The sequence below is a fragment of the Pleurodeles waltl genome, chromosome 9 (genome assembly GCF_031143425.1).
Source record: "Pleurodeles waltl isolate 20211129_DDA chromosome 9, aPleWal1.hap1.20221129, whole genome shotgun sequence".
NCBI lineage: Eukaryota > Metazoa > Chordata > Amphibia > Caudata > Salamandridae > Pleurodeles > Pleurodeles waltl.
The window spans coordinates 20,727,648-20,755,138 of record NC_090448.1 but is presented as its reverse complement, the minus strand read 5'-3'; the positions used below and the strand labels follow the sequence as shown (position 1 = coordinate 20,755,138).

The window sequence follows — 27,491 nt, the reverse complement described above, 5'->3', positions numbered from 1 at the left end:
CTATGTTCAGAAATTGATATTCACGCATGGGCCCAGCAAGCACTGTGACGAAACGAAACAGGCACCATCTAATAACACAATGAGGTATGGATGGTTGTTCTTTCTCAGCGCAGGGTCCAGCCCTCTGAAACTTCATGCCAGTGCAGCACCAGTCCATCAATAAACATTCAGGTGATGGTGATTTAAAGGAAAAAAAATCAAAAATGCCCACTTCAATTAGAAACACAACCATGGCCACAGCTGTAGAGACCGACTCCAAAACTTCTTCTTACAAAGGCATCTTTCTTGTTAGAAGGAGGCATGCGCAGTACTACACCAGGAAGTGCCACAATGCACCACTCTCCTCTCTCAGACAGTCCTTGGTTAGCACGGTCCACCCTTAGCCATGTCCTCTTCTGTAGTACTGGTACTCTTGATCAGTTGAGAGCAGCCGTTTTATTTGGCAGGGTTGCCAAGTCCCGCACCTCAGAGTTGAAGAGACAGCAAAAGGGCCGTTCCGCGTGCGGCCAGCGGTCCATGCTCGTCCTGGTACTTGATCAAGCTAACCCCTTTGGGCCACTGCAACCGTGGGGTCTTGGAAGCGTGCACCCCTTGTTTGGAACATGTGCATTGCTGATGTAAGTTTGTCATTGACCTTCCACCTTTGCAGTAGAGGCAGGGCATTTTGGGAATTTCTGGTAGAGCTGTAAAACAAAGAGAAAACAAAACATCATGTGGGTAAGATCTTAATGGTGAGGCTGCCTGAATCAGCGGTTATCACAATACAAGCTGCATGCACACCACTCACATAATATACTACTTGATTGCATGCAGAAAATACATTTCTGAAATTTTGAAGGCCATCTCTTCACTAACATGGTTTCTTTAGCAATCCAATGAGGGAGATGCTGTGACCCTATTGAACAAGTTACTTACCTTCGGTAATGCATTATCTAGTAGAGACTCTATCTAGCTGTAGATTCCTTACCTTAGAATTTCCTGCCGTCAGCTTGGAATCTGGACTTTTTGGCTGAGCAGTAGCTTGTGCCTGCCGTTTGGTGGTGTCGGTCAGATCCGCGTGGCGTCGGCGGCGTAATTGGAGCCTTCTGTAATGTCAGTTGTCTATAAAGACACCACACCAGCGCACGTACGTCAGTTCTTTTACCCACAAACTTTCACACCTGAAGCGCAGAGTCATGGATAGAACCAACAGTTCATCTCTGCAAAACTGGGGCCATGAACGGGATAAACCCTAACCCTATTAGACAAATCCGCATTGCGAGGAGGCATGGGTGGGTGTAAAGCATCTGCAGCTAGATAGAGACTCTACCTGATAATGTGTTACCGAAGGTAAGTAACTTGTTCATCTAATAGAGACTTCTAGCTGCTGATTCATTACCTTAGAATAGATACCCAAGCCATAACCTCCTGGCGGTGGGCTGCAGATAGATCTCCTTTACACTAAAAAGTCCTGCAGGACCGAACAGGCAAAGTTAGTGACTCCAGACCTGATTATCCAGGCAGCAGTGTTTTGCAAACGTGTGCAAGGATGCCCACATTACTGCCTGACAGATATCTAGGATTGGAACACCTTGTGCTAGCGCACTGGTAGCGGCCTTGCCCCTGGTGAAAAGAGCCCTCAGGAGGTTGCTTCTTGGCCAGTGCGTAGCCGATCTTAATGCAGAACCCAGTGCGAAATGGTTCATTTCTGCACTGCCCGACCCTTCTTTCCTCCCATGTACCCCACAAAGAGTCAGTCATCCACCCAGAACTCTTTTGAGCAGTCAAGGTAGAACAACAGCGCTCTTTTTGGGTCCGGTCGGTGGAGTCGCTCCTCTTTCTTAGAAGGATGCAGTGGAGCAAAGACGGTGGGTAGGGTGATGTTCTGAGCCAGATGAAATGGTTTCACCACCTTAGGGAGGAAAGAGGCACACGTACTGAGAACCACCTTGTCTGGGAATATGGTGAGATATGGTGGCTTGGATGAAAGAGCTTGCATCTCACTCACCCTCCTGGCAGATGTTATTGCCACTAAGAATGCTGTCTTGATGGTGAGCAGCCGGAGGGGACAGTTTTTTAAGGGCTTAAAGGGAGCACACATAAGAAATGTGAGGACAAGATTTAAGTCCCATTGAGGAAACATATGTACAAGCCCTTTGAGGAATCTATGTACAACGGGAGATTTGAACAGTGAAGGCTGATCAGGCAGCCAAAGGAATGCCGATAAGGCAGAAAGATACCCTTGAGAGTACCCAAGGCAGAACCCTGCTGGGCAAGGAATAGTATAAAGAGAAGGATATAAGAAAGTGAAGCGGAAAGAGGATCAATAGATCTTTCTGCACAATAATATACAAAACGTTTCTAACGGCAGGCGAATACCGTTTTAGTGGAGGGATGCCTGGGTGCCAAAATAACTTTACAGACTTCGGGAGGAAGGTCAAAAGCCATCAACTGCTGCCGCTAAATCTCCATGCATGAAGGTGCAGAGTTGACAGGTTTGGGTGGAGAACCTTCCCCTGCTGCGACAGAAGATCCTCCAGAAGGCGCAGCCTGATCGGAGGATCGATGCTCATTTTCAGAAGCTCAGGATACCAGCCTCTCTGTGCCCAGTCCGGAGCCACTAGGATTACTTGGGACTGGTCGTTCTTGATCTACTTGAGGACTCTGGGCAGAACTGGTATGGGTGGGAAGGTGTACAGAAGGCTTGAATTCCACTTGCAATGCTGAACGATTGCTACTTTGGAAACTCCAACGCTCAATACTGCTGACATTGCTCGTTCTCTGCGGAGGCGAACAGATCTAACCAAGGCTCTCCCCGCTGCTGAAAGAGTCCTTGCGCCAGGTGGAGACACCGTTCGTGATCCGCTATGCACCAGCGGCTGATTTTGTCCACCCTGGCGTTCAGAGAACCTGCCAGGTGCTGAACCACTAGGGTTATGCTGTTCTGTTCAAGCCATGTCAAGTCACGCAGGGCCTCTTGACAAAGGGTCCACAACCCCCACACCGCCCTCCCTGTTTCAGTACCACATTACAATAGTGTTGTCTGTGAAAATCTTACCCTTTACAACAGGAAAAAGTGCTTTCAATGCTAGTCGGATTGGCCAGATCTCCAGTAAATTGATATGGAGTCCGGATTCCACCGGAGACCAGAGACCTCTGATCTCCACCTCTCCCAGATGGCCACCCTATCCCAGAAGTGATGCATCTGGTTGGGGAAGGGAGAGGAGTCTGCCTCTAACCCAATCGCAGTTCACTAACCACCACTGCAGGTCTTTTGCAGTTCCCTCTGAGATCTGAACCATGTTGGTGAGGTTCCTCTGATGCTGTGCCCACTGGAACATCAGGTCCCACTGCAGAGCCCTCATATGCCATCTGGCATGTTTGACTAACAGGATGCAGGAGGCCATGAGGCCCACCAGTCTCAGAGTCTGTCTCACCGAAAAGAAGGATAGAGGCCGAAACATGAGTACCATAACCTGAATATCCTGGACTCGCTGCTCAGGAGGATAAGCCCAAAATTGCACTGTTCCAGAACAGCTCTGATGAAAGGAAGCTTCTGAGAGGGAGTAAGGTGTGACTTCCACATGTTTATAGTGAACCCCAGTGAATGCAGGAGGTTTGCTGTAGTCTGAAGGTGGGTGAGGAGAGCCTGGGGTGTAGAAGCCGTCAACAGTCATTCGTCGAGGTAAGGGAAGACTGAAATCCCTAACTTGCACAGATCAGCTGCTAGCACTGCCATCACTTTTGTGAACACCCGAGGGGCACTGGTGAGACCGAAGGGAAGCACAGTAAAGTGAAAGTGCTCATGGGCCACTTTGAACCAAAAGTAACGCCTGTGGACAGGCAGGATGGGGTTGTGAAAATACGCATCCTGCAAGTCCAGCGCAACCATCCCGTCTCCTTGGTCTAGGGCAGACAAGACCTGAGCAAGAGTGAGCACCTTGAAGTTCCCCTTTTTGAGGAAGAGATTGACGTCCTGCAAATCCAAAATAGGGTAAAGACCCTTGTTCTTTTTGGGAATCATAAAGTAGCGGGAATAGCAACCACTGCCTACTTCTGACATTGGGACCTTTTCTATGGCTCCTTTGGCCAAGAGAGCCGTAACTTCCTCGTGGAGCAAGACTAAATGATCCTCCATCAGCCGTTTCTTTTAACGGAGTCATAGAGGGAGGGAAAGACTGGAAGGAAAGGGAATTCTGTATGATCTGTAAGACCCATTTGTCGGATGTTATGGACTGCCAGTGAGGGAGCTGCTTCCCTCCCATCTTTAATAGCTTGTGTGAGTCCTCCGCACGCCCTCCGGGACCTGGGGGAAGCACCTGTGCCACCGTATCCCATAAAGTATGAGAAAAGCAGACCTCAATGCGAGGCTGGAGGAAGAAAACATTTTCTTTCCAAGCTGATCCAGCCTCTTGGATTCCCTATCTGGGGGAGCCGAAGGTAAGGCACCGTGGGAAGTGGAGGCCTGGACCAACAAGCTCTCCGGGGTGGGGTATTGGGTGAGGAAACTAGGATCATTAGGAGGTGGTCTATGGCGGCGGCGGCTGATTGTCCTATCCACAGGAGCCCCTGTGCTGGGTTTGGACCACGCCCCTAGAAGGACATCAGTGAGGGCTTTGTCAAAGGGTAACATTAGTTCCGATGTGGAAACCCCCAGCGTAAGCACCTCAGTGAGGAGGTTAGTCCTGACTGGCACCATAGGCAAGACTATGTCCAAGACCTCAGCTGCTCTACGCACCACCATAGCATATGAAGCTCCCTCCTCCGTAGCCTCAGTAGGATGTGAAAGCATGCCAGTATCTGGAGAAGTATCCAGTCCACTGGCTTCCCCTAGTTCCTCATACCAGTCCATATGCTCCAAACAATATTCTAAATGGTCCTAGGAACCCTCCCATTCCTCACCTGTACCTGGCTGATCAAAATAACTCTCAGGCACTTATCTGGCCCCAGGCGGCGCTGTTGAAGTCGGAATCAGCATCGTACGACATCATTCCAGCTCTGGATCATCTGGAATGAAGATGGGGCTCGCACAGGCCAAGCGTCACCATCAGGAACGACGCCAAAGGAGGCCGACCTGTGGGCCCTCAGCATCGTTCTTGATCTGGCATCAGATCCAGGAGTCCCCAACAGTGCCAAGGCCGATGCCGCCAGTGTGGAATCTGATGGGGCCCCTGCCAAACCCACAGAGCCCAAAGGCGCACCAGCGGGGGCAGCCAGCTCAAATACGAGGCGCATGGCGACGTAAAACTTTTGAGTTGAGTGGGGGTTGCTCCTGCTCCCGGAAAGGGGAGGAGACCTGAAGTTGGCCCTGGCATCGGTTCCACAGAACCGTGCCTGGAGCGTCGATGTTCCCAAGACGTCTCGTCGACCAACGGGCATGGCGAAGTCGAAGTCCGCTTACACTTCTTCTTTTTGTGCTTCTTCCCCGCGTGCCCGGAGGACCTTGAGTGCGATGAAGAGAACTTGGGGCTCCTGGAGTGGTCTTGTGACCTCCTCCTCAATCGGGACGTGACCTCCAAGGAGTCCCGCCAACCGAAGTCGACTGCCGGACTTCAGAGACCTCTCTCTCAAAGCTTTTGGGGCCATGGCCTGGCAGTCGGAACACAACTTTGAGTCGTGTCTCTGTCAAGGCACCTGAGATGTACCTGCTGGGGGCCCGTCACTGACATGGTGCGATGGCAAGCACCACATGGCTTGGACTCCGTCTTCCTCAATACCATCCTCACACAGTCGAAAAAGTGTCGACAAAAAGGTTGAAAAAAGGCCAAAAAGCCAAAGAGTAGCTTGAATCCAGACCTGCGCACGCCGATGTGGTGCCTTTATAGGCGACTGAGACGTCACAGATGGCTGCCACGCGGATCCAAACGACGTCACCCCACCCAACGGCACGTGTAGGGTACTGCTCAGAAAAAAATTCCAGATTCCAATCTGATGCCAGGAAATTCTAAGGCATGGAATCTGCAACTAGAAGTTTCTATTAGATGTGGTCATTTTCTTAATGTACCCTATTGTCATTACGTGAGTCTGGTTACATTCAACGACACCCTCCCTTTTAAAAATGGGGGTGAGGGACTCATCTACTGATGGCTCCTTCATCTCATTTAGAGTCCGAGGCCCAGCCTCAGCCAGGTTCAGTGTCAGAAACCTCTAACCTGATGGTACGTCCACCACAGGGCCACCAGATTACAGTGGTGGTAGCCAAACTGTGTGTGTATAGATCTGCAATCATGGATGTCATTTACGACCCCTGGCACTGTCTTTGTAACCCCTGGTCTCAGGGGTGGCAAATCAATAACACAGGACATGGGCCTAATTTAAGGGTCACCGGGGGTCGCAGCTGAGACCTTTGGCTGGCCCCTTGTGACCTCTGGCACTGCCTTTGCGACTCCTGGCCTGAGAGGTGGCAAAATCAGTGCCAAGAACACAGGGGTGGCTCATGTTACCAGCGTCAGACTCCAATCTCTTTTTCTGCTTTTGTTACTATAATTGTGACTAATAATCTATCATTCACTATTAATGTAATAGAAGTGGAGCAGCAGGAAATGGAACTGGACTTTCACTTCCATCTTAGGTAAGAAAACTAAAATGCTTTTGAAGTTATGTTATGTGCGTGCATGTGGGTGACGCAGAGTTTGGGAGAGGTGGAGTGTGCTTGTGTGAGCAGATATGTTAGCATGTGGGATAGTGTGTGTGAAAGTGAGTGAGTGAGAAAGTGTGAGTCAGGTAAGGGTGAGTAAGAGAATGCAAGTGAGTCAGAGTGAGTAACATTATTGTGATGTCTTTAGGGTGAAGGTCATGTGACCACTGTCGTTAAGGTCAAAGCGTGCATGATGTCTCTTCTGCTACACCTGGCATTTTGGTGAATCGGTGCCCAGGACACATGGGTAGCTCATCCATATGGACATTGGCTGGGACTCTGCTCTGCTTGTTTTCAGACAATTTTTTTATTACACTAATAGTAAATAATATTACATTTTAAATGCATGTTGTGTCCATGCATGCAGGTGAGAGTGCTTTTACATGACTGAGAGTGTGTGCATGTGTGTGTGTGTGCATGTGTAAGAATGTGTGTGTGAAAGTGAACGTCAACAGGTGCGTGAAGTCACTTCCGCTAACCCTGGCATTTTGGTGAATTGACATCCGTGCCCGCAGTCTATGCCACGGCCAGTGTCAGCACAAAATACCCTTGAAGGCTAACCCTGCGTTGGTGCTGCATTCACCCTGCATACCCCGAAAAAGGCCCTCAACCTTCTGTAATACAAACATATTCACCAAAGAGAGGCGTTTATAAAGCATTCTTTGCAACAATGTCACCTGTAGTTAATTGCGCAATTGAGGTACACAAATGCATGTGTACTCCACCATCAGCATAGGGAACTTCTGTACTCAGTAACAATTACACCCTCCCCACTGGGCTGCTATGACAAGCAATGAACCCCGTGCTGCTGAAATAATGCAATGCATTCTAGAACTGGCCTAGTAGAGAAGAGGATGTCACAACTAGAGGGCACAAGCTTCATAATACTCACTGTGCCAATGAACAGTCAAGGATAGACCTCTCCGAATTCTATGCACCTGGAGGACACAAGCAACACCTCAGACAGATGTGAGGATGATGGGAAGCCCAGAGCGGGGACACATGGCCAGGCCCTGCCGGCTGACCAGACGACTGCACAAACCTACCTACATGGGTTTGGAGAGCCACCCGAAAGGAGATAACAGAGGTGGCCAGAGTCTCCACCCCCACCACAACAGAAGACACAACTACTGACAACAGCAGAAAGTAGGTCCAACCGCCTCCTCCAAGATAATGATCAGAAGCAGATACAAGCTCCAAAACATTGGACTTTATGAAGAGCAAGTCAGGCTCTTGTGAAACTCATACATCATGAAGTCTGATCAAAGAAAACTATCTTTCCTTAGAAAGACAGTATGGAAAATTATTTTGCATCAGAACCTATGCATTATTTGGAAGCAAATAAAATGATTGCCTTTTTTCAGTCAGGTTTTCATCAGGACCACAGGACTGAAACCTCCATGGTGGAAGTGGTAGGTGACATCCTAAAAATCTGTGATGAAAATGACTGATGCCTCCTGAAGCTTTTAGACCTACCTTCAGGCTTTGATGCATTGAAAGAAAAACTCTTCCTTTGCATTTGCACCCTCTGGAAAAGCCTCAGAAACAGTGACACAGTACTACAATAGCTTCAATCCTATCTTGACGACAGGTTATCAGTGCATAAAAACTGGCAAAACTCTCTGCAAACCGATGCTGGCCTTTGCGATTGTGGTGTAACCCAGAGTCAGTACTGGTACCCTTACCATTCAGTCTGTATGTTGAGCCCCTTATGTCAGGGGTTCGGGATCTTCTCCATGCAGGGAAGTACTTTAAAGTCCCAGACTGTGACCACTCAATCTCTTCTTCCTGTTTAACCAACATGCGAGCATGGTTGTAAAGTAGACACTTAGGGGCATACGTATGAGTTCTGTGGTGCAGCGATGGCTGAGCTGTCCTGCTTCATAGGGACAGGGCAAGAATGCGCTGTATTTATGCATTGTGGCACATTGCTGTCCTCTCCCCCGCACAGGTGCCCTTTTGGCAGCCTAGCACCAACGCACGTGCCCTTGCACCATGGTGCAAGGGTGCCTCCATTGCATGCAGGATTGTTTTTGTGCAGGAAGGTGCAACATTCTGCACAAAAACAATTCTGGGAGGTGCTTTACTCTTTCTATGTGTGCTGCAGAACGCAGCACACACAGAAAGAGGAAAAGCTAGGAGAATTAAAGATAATTCTCCTTGATAAGCTACTCCTGGGGAGGCATAACTTTTTGGTGTATTCCCAGGTTGACCAAACTTCGAAATGTGTCAAAAACCATAAGAGTTGCGTGGGAACACCCACACAACACCCCTGGAACGCCTCACTTTGCGCAGAGCAACGCTGCCTTGCGTTACTCCATATTTTTAGAGTCATTCAAAGCCACACAAAGTGGCTTTGCCTGGCTTCACATATATGACTTAGATGTTTGCGCCAAGCATGTACCACATTGCGTGGTGCAAGCAAGGCACAACCCTCTCGTAAATATGCCCCTGATGTTGAATGAACTAAAAGCAGACGTCCAAAAGTACTAATGACTCAGATAATGCTGCCAGCAGCGAACCTTGCTCTGCTGTGTTGAGTAAATGGAAGAAAGCAAAACAGGACTATTTTGACTGAGATACTGCACTTTATCTCTCCCTCCGGCCCTAGCACTCTCTAGGCTGCTTTGTGTCTCACACACACACACACACACACCCTTGCACCATGGTGCTGCTGGTAAAGGTCTTGAACTGGTCCGATCCTCTTCCAGTCCAAAATACCATGCTCAGACAGTCTAAAGCTTGCCCAGGTTTGTGTATGTGCCGTAGGGTCCGTAGAATACACATGCAAAGCTGGAAAAGTTTGGAGAAAAGACAACTTATAATACTTACTAAGAGTGCTCTAAGGCAAAGGACAGCCTTCTGGACCACAGTGGATTGTGTCTCTTCCTACAAGTTACTCAGTATCAGAAGGTACCTCCAATGTTACTCTGCTGCTGAAACACAAAAATGTTGCTGTGCAGGTTCACTTTCAGTGGCCAGGACACTGCCATTGCTCCACCACCTGTGCCACACTCTGGAGGGCCTGTGTGTGATGGGCAGTGGTTGTAGATGAAGGCTTCTGTCTCTACTGAGACAGAGTCAGACATAAACAGGCAACAGGCCGTCACCCAACTGAACCGGCTCTGACACTCTAAGGCCGTATTTATGGACCTTTGGCACATGGCTGCACTGCCCGGCATCAAAGGGAAAGGGCAGGGACGTGCCGCATTTGATCAATATGGTGCTTTCCTGTCCTTTCAGGCTGTGCTGGTGCTGTTTTCGCTGCCTAGCACCAACGCATGGTGCAGGGGTGTCTGTGTTGTAGGCAGGATTGTTTTTGTGCAGGAAGGGGCACCTTCCAGTACAAAAACATTCCCAGGAGGCGTTTTCTTCTTTCTATGTGGGCTGCAGAATGCAGCCCACATAGAAAGAGGGAAAAACTAGGGGGAAAAAACATACGTCTCCTCGTTGTGCCTCCCCTTGGAGGTGTAATGTTTGACACATTCACAGGTTTACAAGCTCTTGTAAATCTGGGGATCTGTCAAAATCCAGGGGTGTTGCTTGGGAACACCCATGGAACACCTCCCTTGCGCAGAGTAAGGCAACGCAGAGCTTTGCGCTGCGTTGCCTTACTCCATCCCTATGAGGCCAGGAAAAGCCATGCAAAGTGGATTTGAGTGGCCTCATAGATATGAGTTGAAGGTCTGTGCTGCTGTTGCATTACAAAAAGTGAAGCAACTTCGGCGCAAGGGGCTCATAAATATGCGTCAAAGTATCAAAAGCCTGGTGTGTGGGCTGATCCTAAATGTGAAGGATGCTACCAACAGGTCCAAGGCTGAAGGGGAATGACCATTTACCCCATTAGATATGATGGGCTCCTCCAAACTGTGAATGATGCTCCAGCAGGGCAGTGGCTGAAGGATGCTGGCCTGAAGCCCTTTAGTGTATTATTTTTTTATTATTGCTCTGCGAGCCCTAGGTGCCGGGGCCTGGGACTGATTTGCTCTGCATCTAAACATGCTGAGCATGGTTGACCGTCAGGCCCTGCAAACTCTCAGGCAGGGGAACCGGGTGAAGTCATGGTTGTCGGTCATGCCTACTCCGTAAACTCACTAGGCACAGTGCTGGATACCGGGCTAGGAGAGAGGCCAGAGCCCCTTGAGTATGGCTGCACTGGATATTAAGATGGGGTACCAGCAGCTGTATAGAGTATGTGTACCATTTATAAAGTTTCATACTAATTTTATGAGTGTGATTACCCTTCACAATTAGATGAGTTTCAATGGTCGGAGTCAAGGTGGTCTGTTGTGATTGTGTTTGGTTGGAGAATATCTGCCTGGCCAATATATTTGTATTAACAGTTTATATCGAAGAAGGTCTGAATGGCATATGCCTGATCCTGTTGGGGGGTTTGGAGTTTTATAGTACTATATATATATATATATATATATACATATATATATATATATATATAAATGTTATATCTCTCTCTCTCTCTCTCTCTCTCTCTCTCTATATATATATATATATATATATATATATATATATATATATATATATGTGTGTGTGTGTTTGTGAAGCACTTAAAACTATGTTTATTTATGTTCCAAATGGAATCACATTGTCCATAGCTCAGACCTCTTTAACTCATTTTTCCGAATAAGAGTATACTCCGTTTTGGGCACCAAGATCATTTATCTATTCATTTTATGGATGTTACAGCCTTGAGAAAGTCGGGTATCGACGAAACACGTGTCGGCTGCCCGAGTATTTCAAGAAGTGGACTCTTCTTTTAACAAAGATTCATGGTACTGTTTTAAGAAACAAATCTGTACTACGGATTAGTACTTATGGGAGTAAGTTTATGTTTTTTCTAATAAATGTGCTACTTGATTTTGATACATATACAAGACTGATCACTGTAATGCTCTTTATAATTTATTTGTGTGCTTCGGTATTCCTATATATGTTTTGACTTTGGGGTCTTTCCTCACAAAGAATACACACTTTATCGATAGCATAGTGTTGAATAGCAGGTGAGTACCTATTCGATGTACTTTGTTCACTTGTACTCAGATAGTAAACCCAGGGCTTTGTACGTGCCACTGCTACCAAATAACTTTTTAAATTAGATGCAAGGATGGATGGTGAGAGCTTCTGGGAGGTCGGAGTTGCTGGACTATGTGGCTCAGTGGAACCGCGTTGAGTGTACGTGAGATGTACTACCATGTACTCTGTTGGGGGCTAGAATCTCTTGGTGTTGAGTCTTGTTGGGAGCTCAAGATGCCTGACTATAAGGCACATCTGTGTGTTGTTGCATGCATGCGACAACTTCTGTCTTGTGTGTTGATCTGAATGCTGGGCTGCAGCCGGGACAAGACCTGTGGGCCTTCAGCGATGTCCCATAGCAGCTGCTTTCTTGTGGGATGGGGACCATCCCTGGAGCCCCTGAGACCACTTCTGAGAGTCCCTGTAATAAAGACCCCAGATAGGACGAAGGACAGGAGGATTCACACGGACGGTGCATCTGGGTCTCCGCAGTGCTTCAGGCTCCAGTCTACCCACAATTATACTCTTACCCTCGCGTTTCTTTACTCACCTCTGTCTGCTGCTGGAACCCACTCAGAACAGCCAGCTTTGAGCTTTGTGTCATGAGAGTTTCCTGGATCCTGTGCAGAGCCAGCATTCAGTGCCTGTCACCCCCTCTCTTGTCATGGCCATATCCATACTTATAAACAATTTTTAAAGTGCCCTCCAATCAATGTGGAGAGATCTGTAAGGGTCTTAGGCGTTCACCTTCCTTGGGTACGAGCCTCCATATTATGTCTGGTGGTGGGGGGGTGGTGGGGGGGGGGGAGTTAATGATCGTAATTAAGTGCTGGAGGGACCAGAATCTTCAGAATTTTCCTTTGATGGAGAATGTTTATGGTAAGAGTCAAGGCTGGACCCGAAGAGAAGGCATGCCGGGCTTGGGCCAGAGGAGAGAGATGCTCCTGGTAGGACAACAACCCTCTGACAGCTAGCAGGAGTCAGGGGCTCAAGGGCAGAGGCCCATAGTGAGCTCATCCAAAGACAGGCACCGCATGCCTGGGTACAACACGAGATGGCAGCTTTATCAACACTTTATCCCGGTGCAAAGGCATCGAAAGTGATGTCAACTGGTGCCAAGTGCTCATTTGTTATTCATTTCCAGAGCAAAACTGCTTTTGCACTGGAATGTTGTCAAAAAGTAATGCAAAGAGTGCTTTACACTGCTTTTCATTGCTTTGCACTGCTTTGCACTGCTTTACACTGCTTTGCACTGCTTTGCATTGCTTTGCATTATTTTCCATTATTTTGCATCGAGGGACCATTCCATGGGTGGTACCCGGGCATTCCCTTGCTACCACCTGAGGCTAGTGATCAAAGCCCTGTATACTAGAAAAGGTGGCCAGGGCTGTGTGCCAAAAAACGTCTTTTCAAGACAGGCATCAAGTTGGAGAATTTATTTTTTCTAACTTTTCAAACTTTGGCACATATTTATACTTTTTTAGCGCTGCATTTGTGCTGCTTTTTGACGCAAAAGCGGCGCAAACTTACAAAATACAATTGTATTTTGTGTGTTTGTGTCACTTGTGCGTCAAAAAATTACGCAAATGCGGCACTAAAAAAGTATAAATATGGGCCTTTGTGTGTTCGCTGCACTGTGCAGCACAAATACAATGTTTGAAAAGTTGTAAAGTATGTCTTAGCAGGGAAGGATACCTTCCTAATACCAAACCTATGCTAGACTCACACAGCCGCCCTTGCACTGTGGTGCAAAGTTGTGTGTGTCACACTAGGCAGCCTAACAAGGCACCGATGCCTAGGAAACGTTTCGCTGTACCTTATATCTTAGTAGATATGGTGCTGTTCTGCTCTCACTTCTTAGCGCAACACAGCACGCTATCCAGAGCTGCTGCGCTGCAATGTGTTATATTCTAGTAAGTTTCCCCTGAAGAGTGGGATCCACGCCAGCCAGAGCACAATTGTAGTAATAGCACGGGTAACTCACCTGTGCAGTCGCACCGCGTGAGTAGCCACAAGTGACCACTGTGGCAGTGAGGAGATCCTACAAACAATGTATTATCTTCATCATTTGGTATTGTGTTTTATGGAGAGTGTCCATGAGAGCACTAGCCCCAGCACTAATGGACTAGTCCCTTGTGTTTGTAGTGGTTCTTTGGTGGCTGGTCCTGCATGGATCGCTGATTTGACAGATAAGCTAGCAGAGAAAGAGAGAGAGAGAGTGGGGAGAGAGAGCGAGAGAAGAGAGAGAGAGGAGAGAGAGCAAGAGAAAGAGGAGAGAGAGAGAGAGAGGAGAGAGACAGAAAGAGGAGAGAGAGAGGAAGAGAGAGGGAGAGAGAGAGAGAGAGAGAGAGAGAGAGTGTGTGCTTTTACGCAGTTCGGAAATAATATTTGACTCATGAGGCTCTCCCTCAGCATCCAGGCGCATATTTACAAGAAAGTGGTGCATCAGCTCTGATGCAGTTTTCTTGCGTCACCCTGGCCCCCTGAAGTCACCATGGTAGCGCTGTATTTACAAGACAGTGCACCATGCCACACGTTAGCACACTAGAGTAAAAGGTTTTGACACTATTGAGGTGCGTTGCTGCACTAGCATAAAACATGTTTATCCGAGTCCAGCAAAGGTCAGGGAGGCCCATAGGGTATAATGGCAGCGTCACTTTAACTCCTGCCCTGAGCAGGCTTTAAAAAATATGGAAATAAATGTTGCAGTGAAATCTTGTACATTGCTCTGCACAATTTGTTTGGGCCTCCCTGTGGGGGAACGACACCCCAGCATACATTATACCTGGTGCAGGCATAATGTGACACAAGGGGTTACAAAGTGGCACAATACACGCACTGCACCACTTTGTAAATTAGGTGCACAGTGGGGGCCACCTTAGCATAAAAAAAAAGAGATGACGCTAGGGTAGATCAAGGTGGAACTGGGGGCTCGTAAATATGCCCCTCAATGTCTCGTATCACAGTGCTCCCTTCATGTCCATCTACCTGAAGTCCGGTGCTCTGCTCTGTTGCTCCCCAGAGCTAGATGTGTGCTTTCCAAATACTCTGGATAAAAGAAAGAAAATGTATGGACTTCTCTCTAAGTGTGGTTTTTATTATTATTCATTCATTCCACAGTCTGTCACTCCCTCCCTCTCTCACGCACACAGTCTATAGACATATCATATGAAGGAAAGTCTGCAGCTATTTGTTTTAATATGTAAACTATTTCTCTTGCGAAAATGATATTGTACAGGTGTAGATATCACAATTATGATATTTTCATTTTGTTCTATGCTTGCCAACCCCAACAATTTATGCAGCAGACTACAGCTTTTTAGATCTCACCAGCCAGCCTTTTGCTTGCCATTTGTTTGCGGCGTTGTCACTCTTCTTTGCTACCTTCTAACTGGACAGCGCTGCCATGCTTCACTTCCTTTTCTTTCAGTGGTGCATTGACCAAGCACAGGTTAATTGAGGATAATTGGCGCCCCCCTGCTGGCCATCCGCTGCTCACGCTGTGATTCAGGTACTATTTTTTTTTTAAACAACAATATGACGCAATCAATGCTGGTCACATCGTAGCACTTTTAAAAAATCTTTCCCTCCCACCCCCATCCTGTTACTTTAACCCCACCACCTGCCCCTATCCTGTTTCTTCTCCCCCGCCCACCTGCCCTCCCATCCCTATTTATTCTCCCTGCTCCTATCCCTGTTTCTCTCCCGCCTACCAGCCTCCCTCCCATCCATGTTTCTTCTCTCACTTACAGAAGTAAAAAAAAGATAAATAAAAATGTTGTGAAGAGGCCAGCGCTGGCCGCTTCGTAGCTCTATTTTTAAGTGTCCTGTTACCCACCCCCACACAGCCCCGCATTACCCACCCCCACCCACACCCCAGCATTACCCACCCCCACCCACACCCCAGCATTACCCATCCCCATCCAGAGACCCATTACCCACCCCCATCCACACCCCAGCATTACCCATCCCCATCCACACCCCAGCATTACCCGCACCCCAGCATTACCCACCCCCATCCACACCCTAGCATTACCCACCCCCATCCACAGCCCCATTACCCACCGCCCTCTACAGCCCCATTACCCACCCCTATCCACCACCCCATTATCCACCTCATCCACTGCCCCATTACCCACCCGTCACCCACTAATACCCTCCAGCTCGGCCCCCGTTACCCAACCCAACCCAATTGCTACAGTAATAGCTCGCACATAGGCTTTGCCTGTACTTGTTTAACAGCCCTACCGCCTCTCAATTCATATCTTTGCTCCTACAGCTTTTTATAAGGCCAGGGCAGTCCTCGGAAATTCCTTCAGACAATTTACAAAAATCTGACTTCAGGCAACAAGGCTCTTTTGAAGGGATACCTGATTTGTGCCCTTTGCCTCTACTTCACATACAGGTAAGGAAGAAGTTAATTGTTGGGTGAGCCTTCATGACCCACAAAAGTCCCTAACCCACAAACACTCGAAAAAGATTTCAAGACAGCTATGGGCAAACCTGCTAGGGAGGGAAAGATGGTCATTAGTCCCCAGGCCTTGCACTTTTTCTGGGACCCGCCTTCCATCTGTAACACTTATTCATAGCTTTGAAAGCAAGCATGCACTATTTATTAAAGAAGAAAGTGCTAACACAGCTAACACCAGTATACAGCACCAGATGCTGGAAGTGATATGCTTTCCTTTTCTCTGCAGCACATTTTTTACCCTTTGAAACAGGTCTTTGTCCTTTAGGGACCTGCTTCAAATTGTTGATCCAGGCCCTACAAAGACCACTGACAGGCCTGGCTCTGGGGCAATCAACCCAGCATTGGGAATGCTCTGTGAGACCTCTGCTCACAGAAATCCATAGCAGATGGCCACACACAGAGACTGACACGACTGTCCAAACGTGATGTATTGTACTTTACAAATACAACACTTATTTGCTGTTATTTTGTTCCCCAAATTCTCCTGTTTAGGCACAGTCAATCCCTTTTTAGCTGCCAGCTAGTTTGCCCGTGTGCTGTCTCGAAGAGACTTCGGGCCATATTTATACTTTTTGACGCAAACCAGCCCCGGCGCTGGTTTGCGTCAAAAAATTTACTGCCAGCTAACGCCATTCCTACGCACCATGCGGGTGCCATATTTAAGGATTGACGTTAGCCGGTGCTGCGGGCTGGTCAGAGTAAAAAAAATGACTCATACCAGGCAGCGCCAGTGTAGGGGAAAATGGTGTTTGTGCGTTAACAAATGGTGCAAGTCAGGTTTGAGGAAAAAATCATGGCTCAAACCGGATTTGGGCCATTTTTTGGCACACAACCACCACTGAAATGATTTCTCTCTTAGCAAAGACAGGTGTCATGGCCCCTTGCCCAATGGCCATGCCCAGGGGACTTCTGTCTCCTGGGCATGGCCACTGGGCACAGTGGCATGTAGCGGGGCCCAAATTAGGCCCCCCTATGCCACTTTAAAAAATATATATATACTTACCTCAACTTACCTGTACTTACCTGGGATGGGTCCCCCCATGCATGAGTGTCCTCCAAGGGTGGGCGAGGGTGGCAGGGGGTGTCCCTGGGGGCATGGAAGGGCACCTCTGCACTGCTTCCATGGTTTGAGACCATGGTAGTGAGCCCACAGGTCCCTTAACGCCTACCCTCACCCAGGCGTTAAAAAACGGCGCACATCAAAATGACGCAGTAGTATAAATAAGGCACACAGGCCTTAAAGTCATTTTTTGGGTGGGAACGCCTACCTTGCATGTCATTACCGCAAGGCGGTTTCCCGCATCCCAAAAATTATGCACACAGAGGTTTTTTTACGTCCGCGGGGTCGGGCGTCAAAATATAAATATGGGGCAAGGTTTGCGACAATGTGCGTCAACATTTTTGACACACATTTGGCGCAAACAGAGTATAAATATGGCCCTTGTTGCGTACAATCTGTGGGCTTCAGCTCGCCCATAGGCTTAGCATTTGTTCGCTCCATCGTTGCTCTCATATCCCTTGTCCACATTTGCCTACGGCACACATGCTTCATGCGTCTTCTTATGTTTAGCCCTTCCCAGAGCATAGACTTGTACTTGTCTCCATCCACTGCTCCTGTTTTAAGAGCTACTTTTTTCTTTGTGTTTGAGCACTCGACAAAAGTGCTCGTGTTTTCACTTGCTCCATCGTTCATTGAGTACAGTGACTCATAAAATAGAGTGTTGTTAAGTGGTGCTCATTGACAATATTTATCTGATTTTTTTGTTTTACCCTTTCCTTACTGATAAAGTGCAGAGCCATTTTATTTAATTCTTAGCAAACAAGAACAACATGCTGCGTACCTCGCATCTTCCAAAAATCAATTTATCATACTCGGTGGCAGTACGCTGAAGATTCAAATAGCGAAACACAGGTACAGACAACCTGATGCAGAACTTCTGAGGTTACTGAAGCTGCAGGTTAGTTTGACTGAGCAGAACTTGGCCACAATACTTAAGGCTGAACGTCTGCCAGCCAATCCATCGAGGATTTCAGAAAGGTCTATGAGGGGAACTTGCCATCCAAACCCGACATCAGCACTACGAATGGCCTTCTTCACACTCTGCAATTAAAAAGGACAGAGATGTGTGTTTTGTAGAACATCGGCTCAATCTGTAGTAAGTTACTCTGAGGTGCCCACTCTCCTTGTCAAGGCGCATCGGGAAAGGCGTTCAAAGCAGTGCCCAAAGCACCCCTTTCAGGACAGACAAAGGCATGAGGGAGGAAAGCAACCAGGGGTTAACTTTTAAAAAGACCAAGGGCCATATTTATACTTTTTGACGCAAACCAGCTCCAGGGCAGGTTTGCGTCAAAATGTTTACCGCCGGCTAACGCCATTCCAACGCGCCAGCTGGGCACCTTATTTATGGAATGATGTTAGCCGGCGATGCGGCCTGGTTAGAGTAAAAAAAAAGTTCTCTAACCGGACTTGCACCAATTTGTGACGCACAATCCCCATTGAAATGACTCCTGTTTTAGGAAAGACAGGAGTCATGCCCCCCAGCCAAATGGCCATGCCCTTCTGTCCCCTGGGCATGGCCATTGGGCACAGTGGCATGTAGGGGGGCCCAAGTTAGGCCCCCTTATGCCACTTTAAAAAATTGAAAAAAATACTTACCTCTACTTACCTGGGATGGGTCCCCCCATCCATGGGTGCCCTCCAGGGGTGGGCGAGGGTGGCAGGGGGTGTCCCTGGGGGCAGGGAAGGGCACCTGTGGACTGCTTCCATGGTCTCCCACCATGGAAATGAGCCCACAGGTCCCTTAAAGCCCACCCTGACCCAGGCGTTAAAAAACAGCGCAAATCGGGCTGGGCACCATTTTTTAATGCCCGACCCCTCCTGTGCGTCAAAATGACGCAGGAGTATAAATAGGGCACACATGCCTTAAAGTCATTTTTGCGTGGGAACGCCTACCTTGCATATCATTAGCGCAAGGTAGGTTTTCACGTCTGAAAAATGACTCAAACTCCATACCTTTGGCACTGGACGGGTCCAGCGCCAAAGTATAACTATGGAGTTAAGTTTGCGCCGAATTTGCGTTAAAAAAATGACGCAAATCCAGCACAAGCAGAGTATAAATATGCCCCCAAGTGTTAATCACTTTCCTAAAATGAAAATGATACACATTATCTTGGACACAGGTGAGGATCATTTATAAGTCAACCCCCTTCCAATCTAGATACAACAGGCATTGGCAAAGTCAATAGGTCTCATCTATCAATAAAAAAATGATATGACACGGTCAGGGCTCCGCGCATCATAGTGCTTTTATCCCATGACTTTCAGCCATGATGAACTGCAGCCATGCTGTAAGCAACATGGCCAAAAGACAATGAATTGACTAGACCAATGTTCTTGGGTTACCGCGACTTATTGACTTTGCCAGTGCTTGTTCGTTGTTTGTCGCACACTACCTGCTTCTGCCATGCTGAATGCATGCCGTCCTACTACATGAATTTCAAACTAATTAGCAGCTTCTTCGCTTACTCAAGTACGACTCTTTGACTGGGACCTCGAGGATGTCAGGGCTGCAGAGTCCAAACCTCTTCTGAAGGAGGACCACAGGCTTGGGAAGGCTAACGCTAGGGGGTGCAATGGAAGTCCATTAAACACATTTTACGTTACCATGCACAGGAGAAACGTCTTCTCACAGATGCAGTATGAAGCTAAGCCTTCAGACCCAAGCACAAGGCCACATGCAGTGCATTGCATAGGTACTGAATGTTCTTTAAGGATCAGTGTTTGGGCTTCCAAGCACTATCAGCATGTGCCGTATTGGGCACAGTCACTCTCTCAGCTCCCTGGCGAGTCCATCACTTGCCAGGCCCACATATTGATGCTCATGGCAGGGTCAGTCACTTGACAGTATCACTTCTGGTGAGAAGGTACTGATGGGATAGAGTTAGGCAAGTGCTCTGAAAAGGCAGTAGGATCAGAGCTGGCCACATATTGAGCTGATGAATCTGAAAGACCTGCCGAAGGCCATGCCTGCGAGCAGCACTCACTGGGCACTGCTGAAGGCTTTGGTCTGCATGATCTGGAGCCCGGGGAACTCAGCTCAGAGCATGGTTGGCCCACTAAGTATGGTATGAAATCTCTCTGGGGGCCTGGCTAAAGGCCTTGACATCATGATCAGTGAAATCATGAACAGCATCCCTGTGCTCCACAGATCTAATAGAAGTGGAACTTTCCAACCAGTCATCATACCTTGTTTTACGTCTTCCTGTAAACTAGCTTAGAATGAACCTGGTGCACAATTGTAATCTCAAAAATCACCAGGTAGTGATACTGTCTCGCAAAGTGTGCCATTGGATTGAAAATGTAGACAAAAAGAGTATTTACCAGCCCGCCACAGGTAGGTCGGTTACATATAGATTCTGCCTATGGTGACCAGACCTTGAAATACTTCCAGGTACTAATCCTTCCTTAATATTGTCATGAAGGAAGCCTCTTCTATACCCTTAATATGGCCATGCTCTGCTCTGTCTACTGGAGGCCTCCCATCTCTTTGTTCAGATGAGGTACCCCAGCCGAGGGGAATGTGTGCCTCAACTTATGTGAGATCTCTTGTAGCATTTGTAGATATTGCATAAATAAGAAACAAGTAATGGCAATTTCTCAAGAAGAGCTACATCCATCCTCTGGAAGAGCAGTGCACTTCAGGTGACGCCCCATGGCTCCTTACGGAATGGCCAGTGCATCAGGCAGGTTGGTTTGGTCCCACTTTTATGGTTCATTATCAGGAGGACCAGACATCTTGGAACCAACGTTAGGGAGTTTTAATTTCCTCTGAAGCTCAGAGTTTACTTATTTAAACTTTGTTTTAGCAACAAACAAATGTACTTTTTCAAATACTCAAAGTAAATCTGGTCTGGTAGGCTAGAGCAGCCTTACTAGCATAATTTATTATGTTTTAATGTTGATTTACTTATATTTGCAAACCATGACCAACAACCTTTTGTGCTCTGCTGTTTTAAAATATTCCACTATTGTAAGACATTAAGCACAGACTAAATTCACCATGGGATTTTCAAACATCTGATTTTTATACCAATAAAATGAATATCTGAAAAACCCAAGTGGATGAAGGATCATCTTCTAAACAGCTACCCGTCAAAGGTAAGGCCAAACCTATATTATATTATGAAGACACACAAGAAGGAGCCTTCTGTTCTTAACATTAGACAATTCAAAGCAGGAGATATTTTGCACACCATGGCCAGGCCCAAGAAAAGAGCAACACAAAAGAGATTAAGCCATAAAGAAACAGGAATCTCACCCAACCAAAAGACACCTTTAGTAGGACAGACATGGTTAGGATCCAAGCAGGCAACAAGATATTAAAAACCCTTCAAGCGAACATTCAGAAGCCTTAAAATGATGAAAGAAGTGGAAAAATCCATCTGAGGGCTCCACCTACCAGTTCACAATACTCCAAGCTGTGAGCACCTAACATGAACCAAACAACCATCAACAGGCAAACAACACCCGACCCCAGACCTACAAAATTCACAATTCCAAACAAAATTGACAGTAGTAGCGGGAGGGATGAATATCTGATCAGCCCTAAATATACCCTTGGCATCATAACACGTGCGGTGAAGCTTTTTAGTATGTTTTGAGGAGACATCCGTGATTTGTGCTCTCTTCTCCATTCAGAGGCTCTTTAATATCTGTAGCTGATCAGTGTAGGGAAAGGTGCGGAAGACATTGTAACACAAAGGGTTAATTAGCTTGAACAGTGTAGATGAGCGTGATGCCTGCCGAAGCCAGAACAACGTGGAAGAAATTCACGATGTTCGCTTTCAAGCTTGTTTTCTTTTGACATTCCGTAGATAAACTTATTCGCAGCTGCATGTGTGAGAAACAGGCTGTGAAGGAGATTCAGTCTCAACCTTGAGAACGAGACCACAGTAAAAGATGGAATGAAAACAATGGCCAGGGAATGGAAAGGCAGCCAAGAGACATGTACTGATAACATAGCTAGAAAATACTGGAAGGGGGTAGAATCCAAGCTTCAGGTTACTTAAACACTGAAAGGCGAGTGAGGGAATTGAAGCTCGCAGATGGAGTTGTGAAAACTGTCAAATTCAGACCCAGAGCTGCCTCCCTGTTGTGCTGTTCCAAGACCGTAACGCTCGAGGGGGAGAGAGGTCCAAGCGGGCGGTAGAGGGCTTCCCAGCAATTGTGGACTAAGTTACGTTCCACCCAGGGATGAAAGGCTTTTTGTTTCTCTGCTCTATTATTATGATTGATTATTATACTTGCACTGTGTTTATAATCTGAGAAATTCAGCTCGTTTATAGTTTTTTTCCTGCCTTACTGAACATCGTAGTGTGAGTCTGCCACAGTAATTGAAATATGCATTTTAGTGTGCAGTAAGTCAAAGCTTATCTGAAGTATTCAACTCGTTAATATTCTGCTCCCTGAACATCGTAGTGTATCACATGTTGGTATACAGTTATTCCAAGTTTATATCCGTCAATTAACTCTTTACTCAGATGTGTACATAGATGCTCTTTGTAGTGTACTTATATATATACATATATATAGATGCTTTTTTTATTTGCTGTTCTTACTCTGTCAATGAACTCTTTGCTCATTCGTATACAAAGATACTATCTGTAGTGTACATATATATGAATAGATGCTTTTCATTGCTATTCTTATTCCACTATTGTTAATGTGCTAAATGCCTGCATTTACCTGAAATTATAGTAAAGCTAAATTGTATTCATAATTGGCGTGTGGTCCTTCATTGAGCGTCCTTATTGACTTATACCGAACAGGTGTCAACCAGCCACCTGGATAAGACAGTAGCTTATGGTGCTATATGAATGCTTTCAACCTGCAACACACCACTTTCTCTTCATCATGGTCATTGCAGAGGGGTTTTGGAATTTTCTGCAGTAATTGCAACAGGGGGTTAGGTAAGAACTGCAGTGTCAATTCTGAAACTGCCCTGCTCTTTCAACAGAGGGGAAAGGTCTTCTTAAATTAGATGTACGATCTTCAAAGTGTTACTTTCTCCAACAAAGCCGTCTGGGGCCTTATGGGGAGGTAACATCTGGCATAAGTAGCAATTAATACAGTATCCTTTTATGGAGCCCTCTGACATAGCCCAGTTTCCAAAGTTTTAATCACACAGCTTGGTCTTAGTAATAAATACATTTTATTAAAACTTCTCGGGGAACACAGTGGCCTTTGGGGAGCTGCAGGATGATGGAAAGTAGCTTCTCTTCCTTACAGTAGAGTGTCAGAGTCAACGATCTGCTCCTAAGACACTGAACTAGCTGTAGCGGATCTAGACACTGCCTTTTTCAAGGATGCACGACCAAGTGCGGCCACTGGCCGGGTCGTGCTGTGCGGAGAGGTTTGCAAACTTTTGGTCTGCAGCTCCGGCACAGACGTAAAATTGATTCTAGTGGCTCTCTTCTTTCGTGGAGGTCTGCCCAATGAGAGCGCACATGTTTTTGGAGCTTGCGGCTTCTTACCTGTACACCGGGCTTTCTTCAGCACTTGGAAGTCACCTGTGTCCAAGCTGGCAAATCTCACCCCTAAGCAGCAAGCTTCTCTGGGTGCCTGGGAGAGTTTTAGCTTTGGCGGTTTCTCCATATGGCTTCTTTGGGTGAGCTTGGGTGCTGTCAGCATGCGCAGCCGGGGTGGCCCCAGAATCTCACCCTTGAATACTGCTGTGCCGTGAGGTAATGTTTTTTCCTCTCTCCGCTGGGATACCACCTTGCCAGCATGCCTCAGGTGGTCCATTGTTTCTGCTGGGCTCTTAGGCTCAGACTCAAACTTGGCTTTATTCTCTTTCCCTGGGGCAGCAGTCTTGACTCTTGGGATGGGTCGGTGGTCTCTCATGACCAAAGCAGACTTGCCGAAAGGTGGAGAGGAGCTCAGAGGTGCAGCGGAGGCGTGCTTGTTGTTGTGTTGAGGTCCAGTCATGGCGGTTGTGTAGGCAGCAGAAGCTTTGTAGCTGTATCGCCGAGTACGCATGCTCCCCATAGCGACACCTTGGCCGACGGCATGTCGTTGGCATAAAGCATGCGGTTTCCTGACAGTCAAACCTTCCACCATAAGGTTGATCCCCACGTACTGGGGCACATCCACTGCAGGCTGGGAGAAAAGGAGAAGAAATTTACTCTCTGGCTTTCTCACAAAGAATACATGTAATTGTACATTTTACACATGAGCCTGTTGATTCCTTATCTGATAGTACTTCCCTGGAAGTGATGTAATCAATGACTCTTAAACTACCGCTTTGGAAGTAACTGCTCAGAAAACAAGGTGAGCTCTTCACCAAACCATTTAGACCTCTTGAAAGACATTCTTAGCCCTCATAATGGCTGCCAAGACTCAGGAAGCAGCATTGCTGGCAGTGGTCATGCAGAATGAAAAGTGCCTGTTGGACTCACTACGCAGGTTCTGTGAGGTGATCTCATGCAGGCTGTATGACATTTCATATTCTATGTCATGAAGGAATTCTGCTCTACACTAAAGCAAATAATGCTGTGCGGAATCATACCGGACTTGGTGTGATTTGGTGTTAATCCGTTCAAGCGTTTTAGAGATATTTGCATTACACAAAGGGTTGATTGTTTTTGAAGAGTCAGTTTATTGTGCAGCTCAACCATTAGGCGAAGAAGAGAAAGAACAGAGAAGGTGAACAAGAACGGAGCATGTTTTTTAGCGACACCAAGAAAAAAAGTACCTGGAGAGAACGAAACTTCAGCATCTTTCAAAGTTTTGTATTAGTTGAACACAGACAAAGAAAGCTTACTACCACAGAGACAAAACTAAAGAGAGCAATGAGAATAGAATTGCCAACATGCAGCAAAGTTTTGCACCAGTCTGGCTGCTGCGAACTGTGTCTGCTATAATAACTTCTTCAGAATTTCCCTCTCAGACTCTCGGATTGCACAGCATTAAAGGACTTCATGTAGTATCATACTGAACGCAGGATTGATTTTCTTACATGACGTTTTGATTGAGGTGCATTATAATTAATATTTCTGTGGCAGGTGTTAAGTGAAAGGTCTTGAAGCTTGGTGACAACCTAAATTGGACGTCCTTTTTATCATTGTTTGTAGGTGAGAAACTCTAAGTATTTTGTTCAAAACCTAGTATCCAGCTGCTTGGAAATTCGGCTTACAGTCAATATAGCCAGCCGTGGGGGTGTCTGGTAACAATGCGCAAGCTTCTTGGCCTTTAGTAGCTCATGATGATTTTCACTGATCAGCAGTAGCTCTCAAAAGTTTAGAGACCCCCGGGCAAGGCCCTGATCTATCACTCTGTCCAGACTTTTCTATGATCACATAAGTTCCACGGATTGCTTTGAGGTTTACAGACACGTTGTGTAGAACGTGTAGTTGGTGCTGTTGAGAAAGAAGTATAATGGGCAGACTCCATGCACACGGAGGTGAAGAGATACAATGGCTGAACGTAGAGTTTGTAAAGTGCCCAGGACAATATGGAAGTGTTTCTTCTATAGGATAAACCTAGGGTGAGAGGGTATGGCTGCAGAACCCTGACCGGCCCCTACATACATACCGCTAAACCTACCCTCTGCACCTAAACCTACTGTTAGAAATGGGGTTTTTGGTTGGCAGTCAGGTTACTTCCTGTCCAAGCAAAAGCCCTCACTCTAGTCAGGGTAAGTCACACACTATCCAAGATTATCCTGTGCCCACCCTCTGGTAGCTTGGCACGAGCAGTCAGGCTTAACTTAGAAGGCAATGTGTAAAGTATTTGTGCAATAAATCATACAATACCACCATATAGCACCACAAAAATACACCACACAGTGTTTAGAAAAATATATAATATTTATCAGGATAATTGTAGGTCAAAAAGAATAAAGTTGCAATGGAAAATTGTAGAAATATCACAGGGAAGTGATATAGAGTGTCTTAAGTCTTTAGAATGTAATACAGTGTCTTTCAAGCACAAAGTACCTGGTTTCTGGTGGAAAATCTCCTCAGAGGGCCACAGGAGAAGAGATGCGTGGAAAAAGGGGTGTGTGCGTCGATTTCTCCTCAGCACACACAGACTTGCGTCGGTTTTTTCCACGCGGGGAAGTCGGGCGTCGTTTTCCGGCGCGCAGACAGTCTCTTTTTGTGGATCGCGGGGATTACCAGATGTCCCGGGTCTGTGCGTGGATTCTCCTGCTTGTTTTCCGGCTGCGCGTCGTTCTGCGGGGCTACGCGTCGAAGTTTCGATCTCACGGTAGGCGTCGCGTCGATTTCTCCTTGGAAGTCGGGCGGCGTTGTCCTTGCGAGGCCGTGCGTCGAAAGTTTTGGTCTCACGGCAGGCGTCGCGTCGATTTCTCCTTGGAAGTCGGGCGGCGTTGTCCTTGCGAGGCCGTGCGTCAAAGTTTCGCACTCACGGTGGGTGTCGCGTCGATTTCTCCTGGAAAGTCGAGCGGCTTTGTCCTTGCGAGGTTGTGCGTCGAAGTCTCGATCGCCCCGAGGGCGTCGCGTCGATCAGCGTCGGTGTGCGGCGTTTTTCTCGCCGCGAAACAAGCTGTGCGTCGAAAGTTTCAGCGCACGGAGCGTCCAAGTGAAAGGAAGAAGTCTTTTTGGTCCTGAGACTTCAAGGAACAGGAGGCAAGCTCTATCCAAGCCCTTGGAGAGCACTTTCACAGCCAGACAAGAGTTCAGCAAGGCAGCAGGGCAACAGCAAGACAGCAGTCCTTTGTAGAAAGCAGACAGGTGAGTCCTTTGAGCAGCCAGGCAGTTCTTCTTGGCAGGATGTAGTTTCTGGTTCAGGTTTCTTCTCCAGCAAGTGTCTGATGAGGTAGGGCAGAGGCCCTGTTTTATACCCAAATGTGCCTTTGAAGTGGGGGAGACTTCAAAGAGTGGCTAAGAAGTGCACCAGGTCCCCTTTCAGTTCAATCCTGTCTGCCAGGGTCCCAGTAGGGGGTGTGGCAGTCCTTTGTGTGAGGGCAGGCCCTCCACCCTCCCAGCCCAGGAAGACCCATTCAAAATGCAGATGTATGCAAGTGAGGCTGAGTACCCTGTGTTTGGGGTGTGTCTGAGTGAATGCACAAGGAGCTGTCAACTAAACCTAGCCAGACGTGGATTGTAAGGCACAGAAGGATTTAAGTGCAAAGAAATGCTCACTTTCTAAAAGTGGCATTTCTAGAATAGTAATATTAAATCCGACTTCACCAGTCAGTAGGATTTTGTATTACCATTCTGGCCATACTAAATATGACCTCCCTGCTCCTTTCAGATCAGCAGCTGCCACTTCAACAGTGTATGAGGGCAGCCCCAATGTTAGCCTATGAAGGGAGCAGGTCTCCCAGTAGTGCAAAAACGAATTTAGGAGTT

General features: G+C 47.1%; 1 protein-coding gene across 1 annotated transcript in view; it reads right to left on the bottom strand.

Moving 5' to 3' along the window:
• Positions 1-368: 368 nt before the first annotated feature.
• LOC138259559 (tubulin tyrosine ligase 3-like) overlaps positions 369-27,491 on the bottom strand; it is a 228,714-nt gene continuing 201,591 nt past the window's right edge. Inside the window, exons 18-19 of the mRNA XM_069207382.1 lie at positions 23,652-24,276; positions 369-683 (exon numbers count right to left, since the gene is read on the bottom strand). Coding sequence (XP_069063483.1) covers positions 466-683; positions 23,652-24,276 — 843 coding nt within the window. The 3' untranslated portion in view covers positions 369-465. The remainder of the gene's footprint in view (positions 684-23,651; positions 24,277-27,491) is intronic.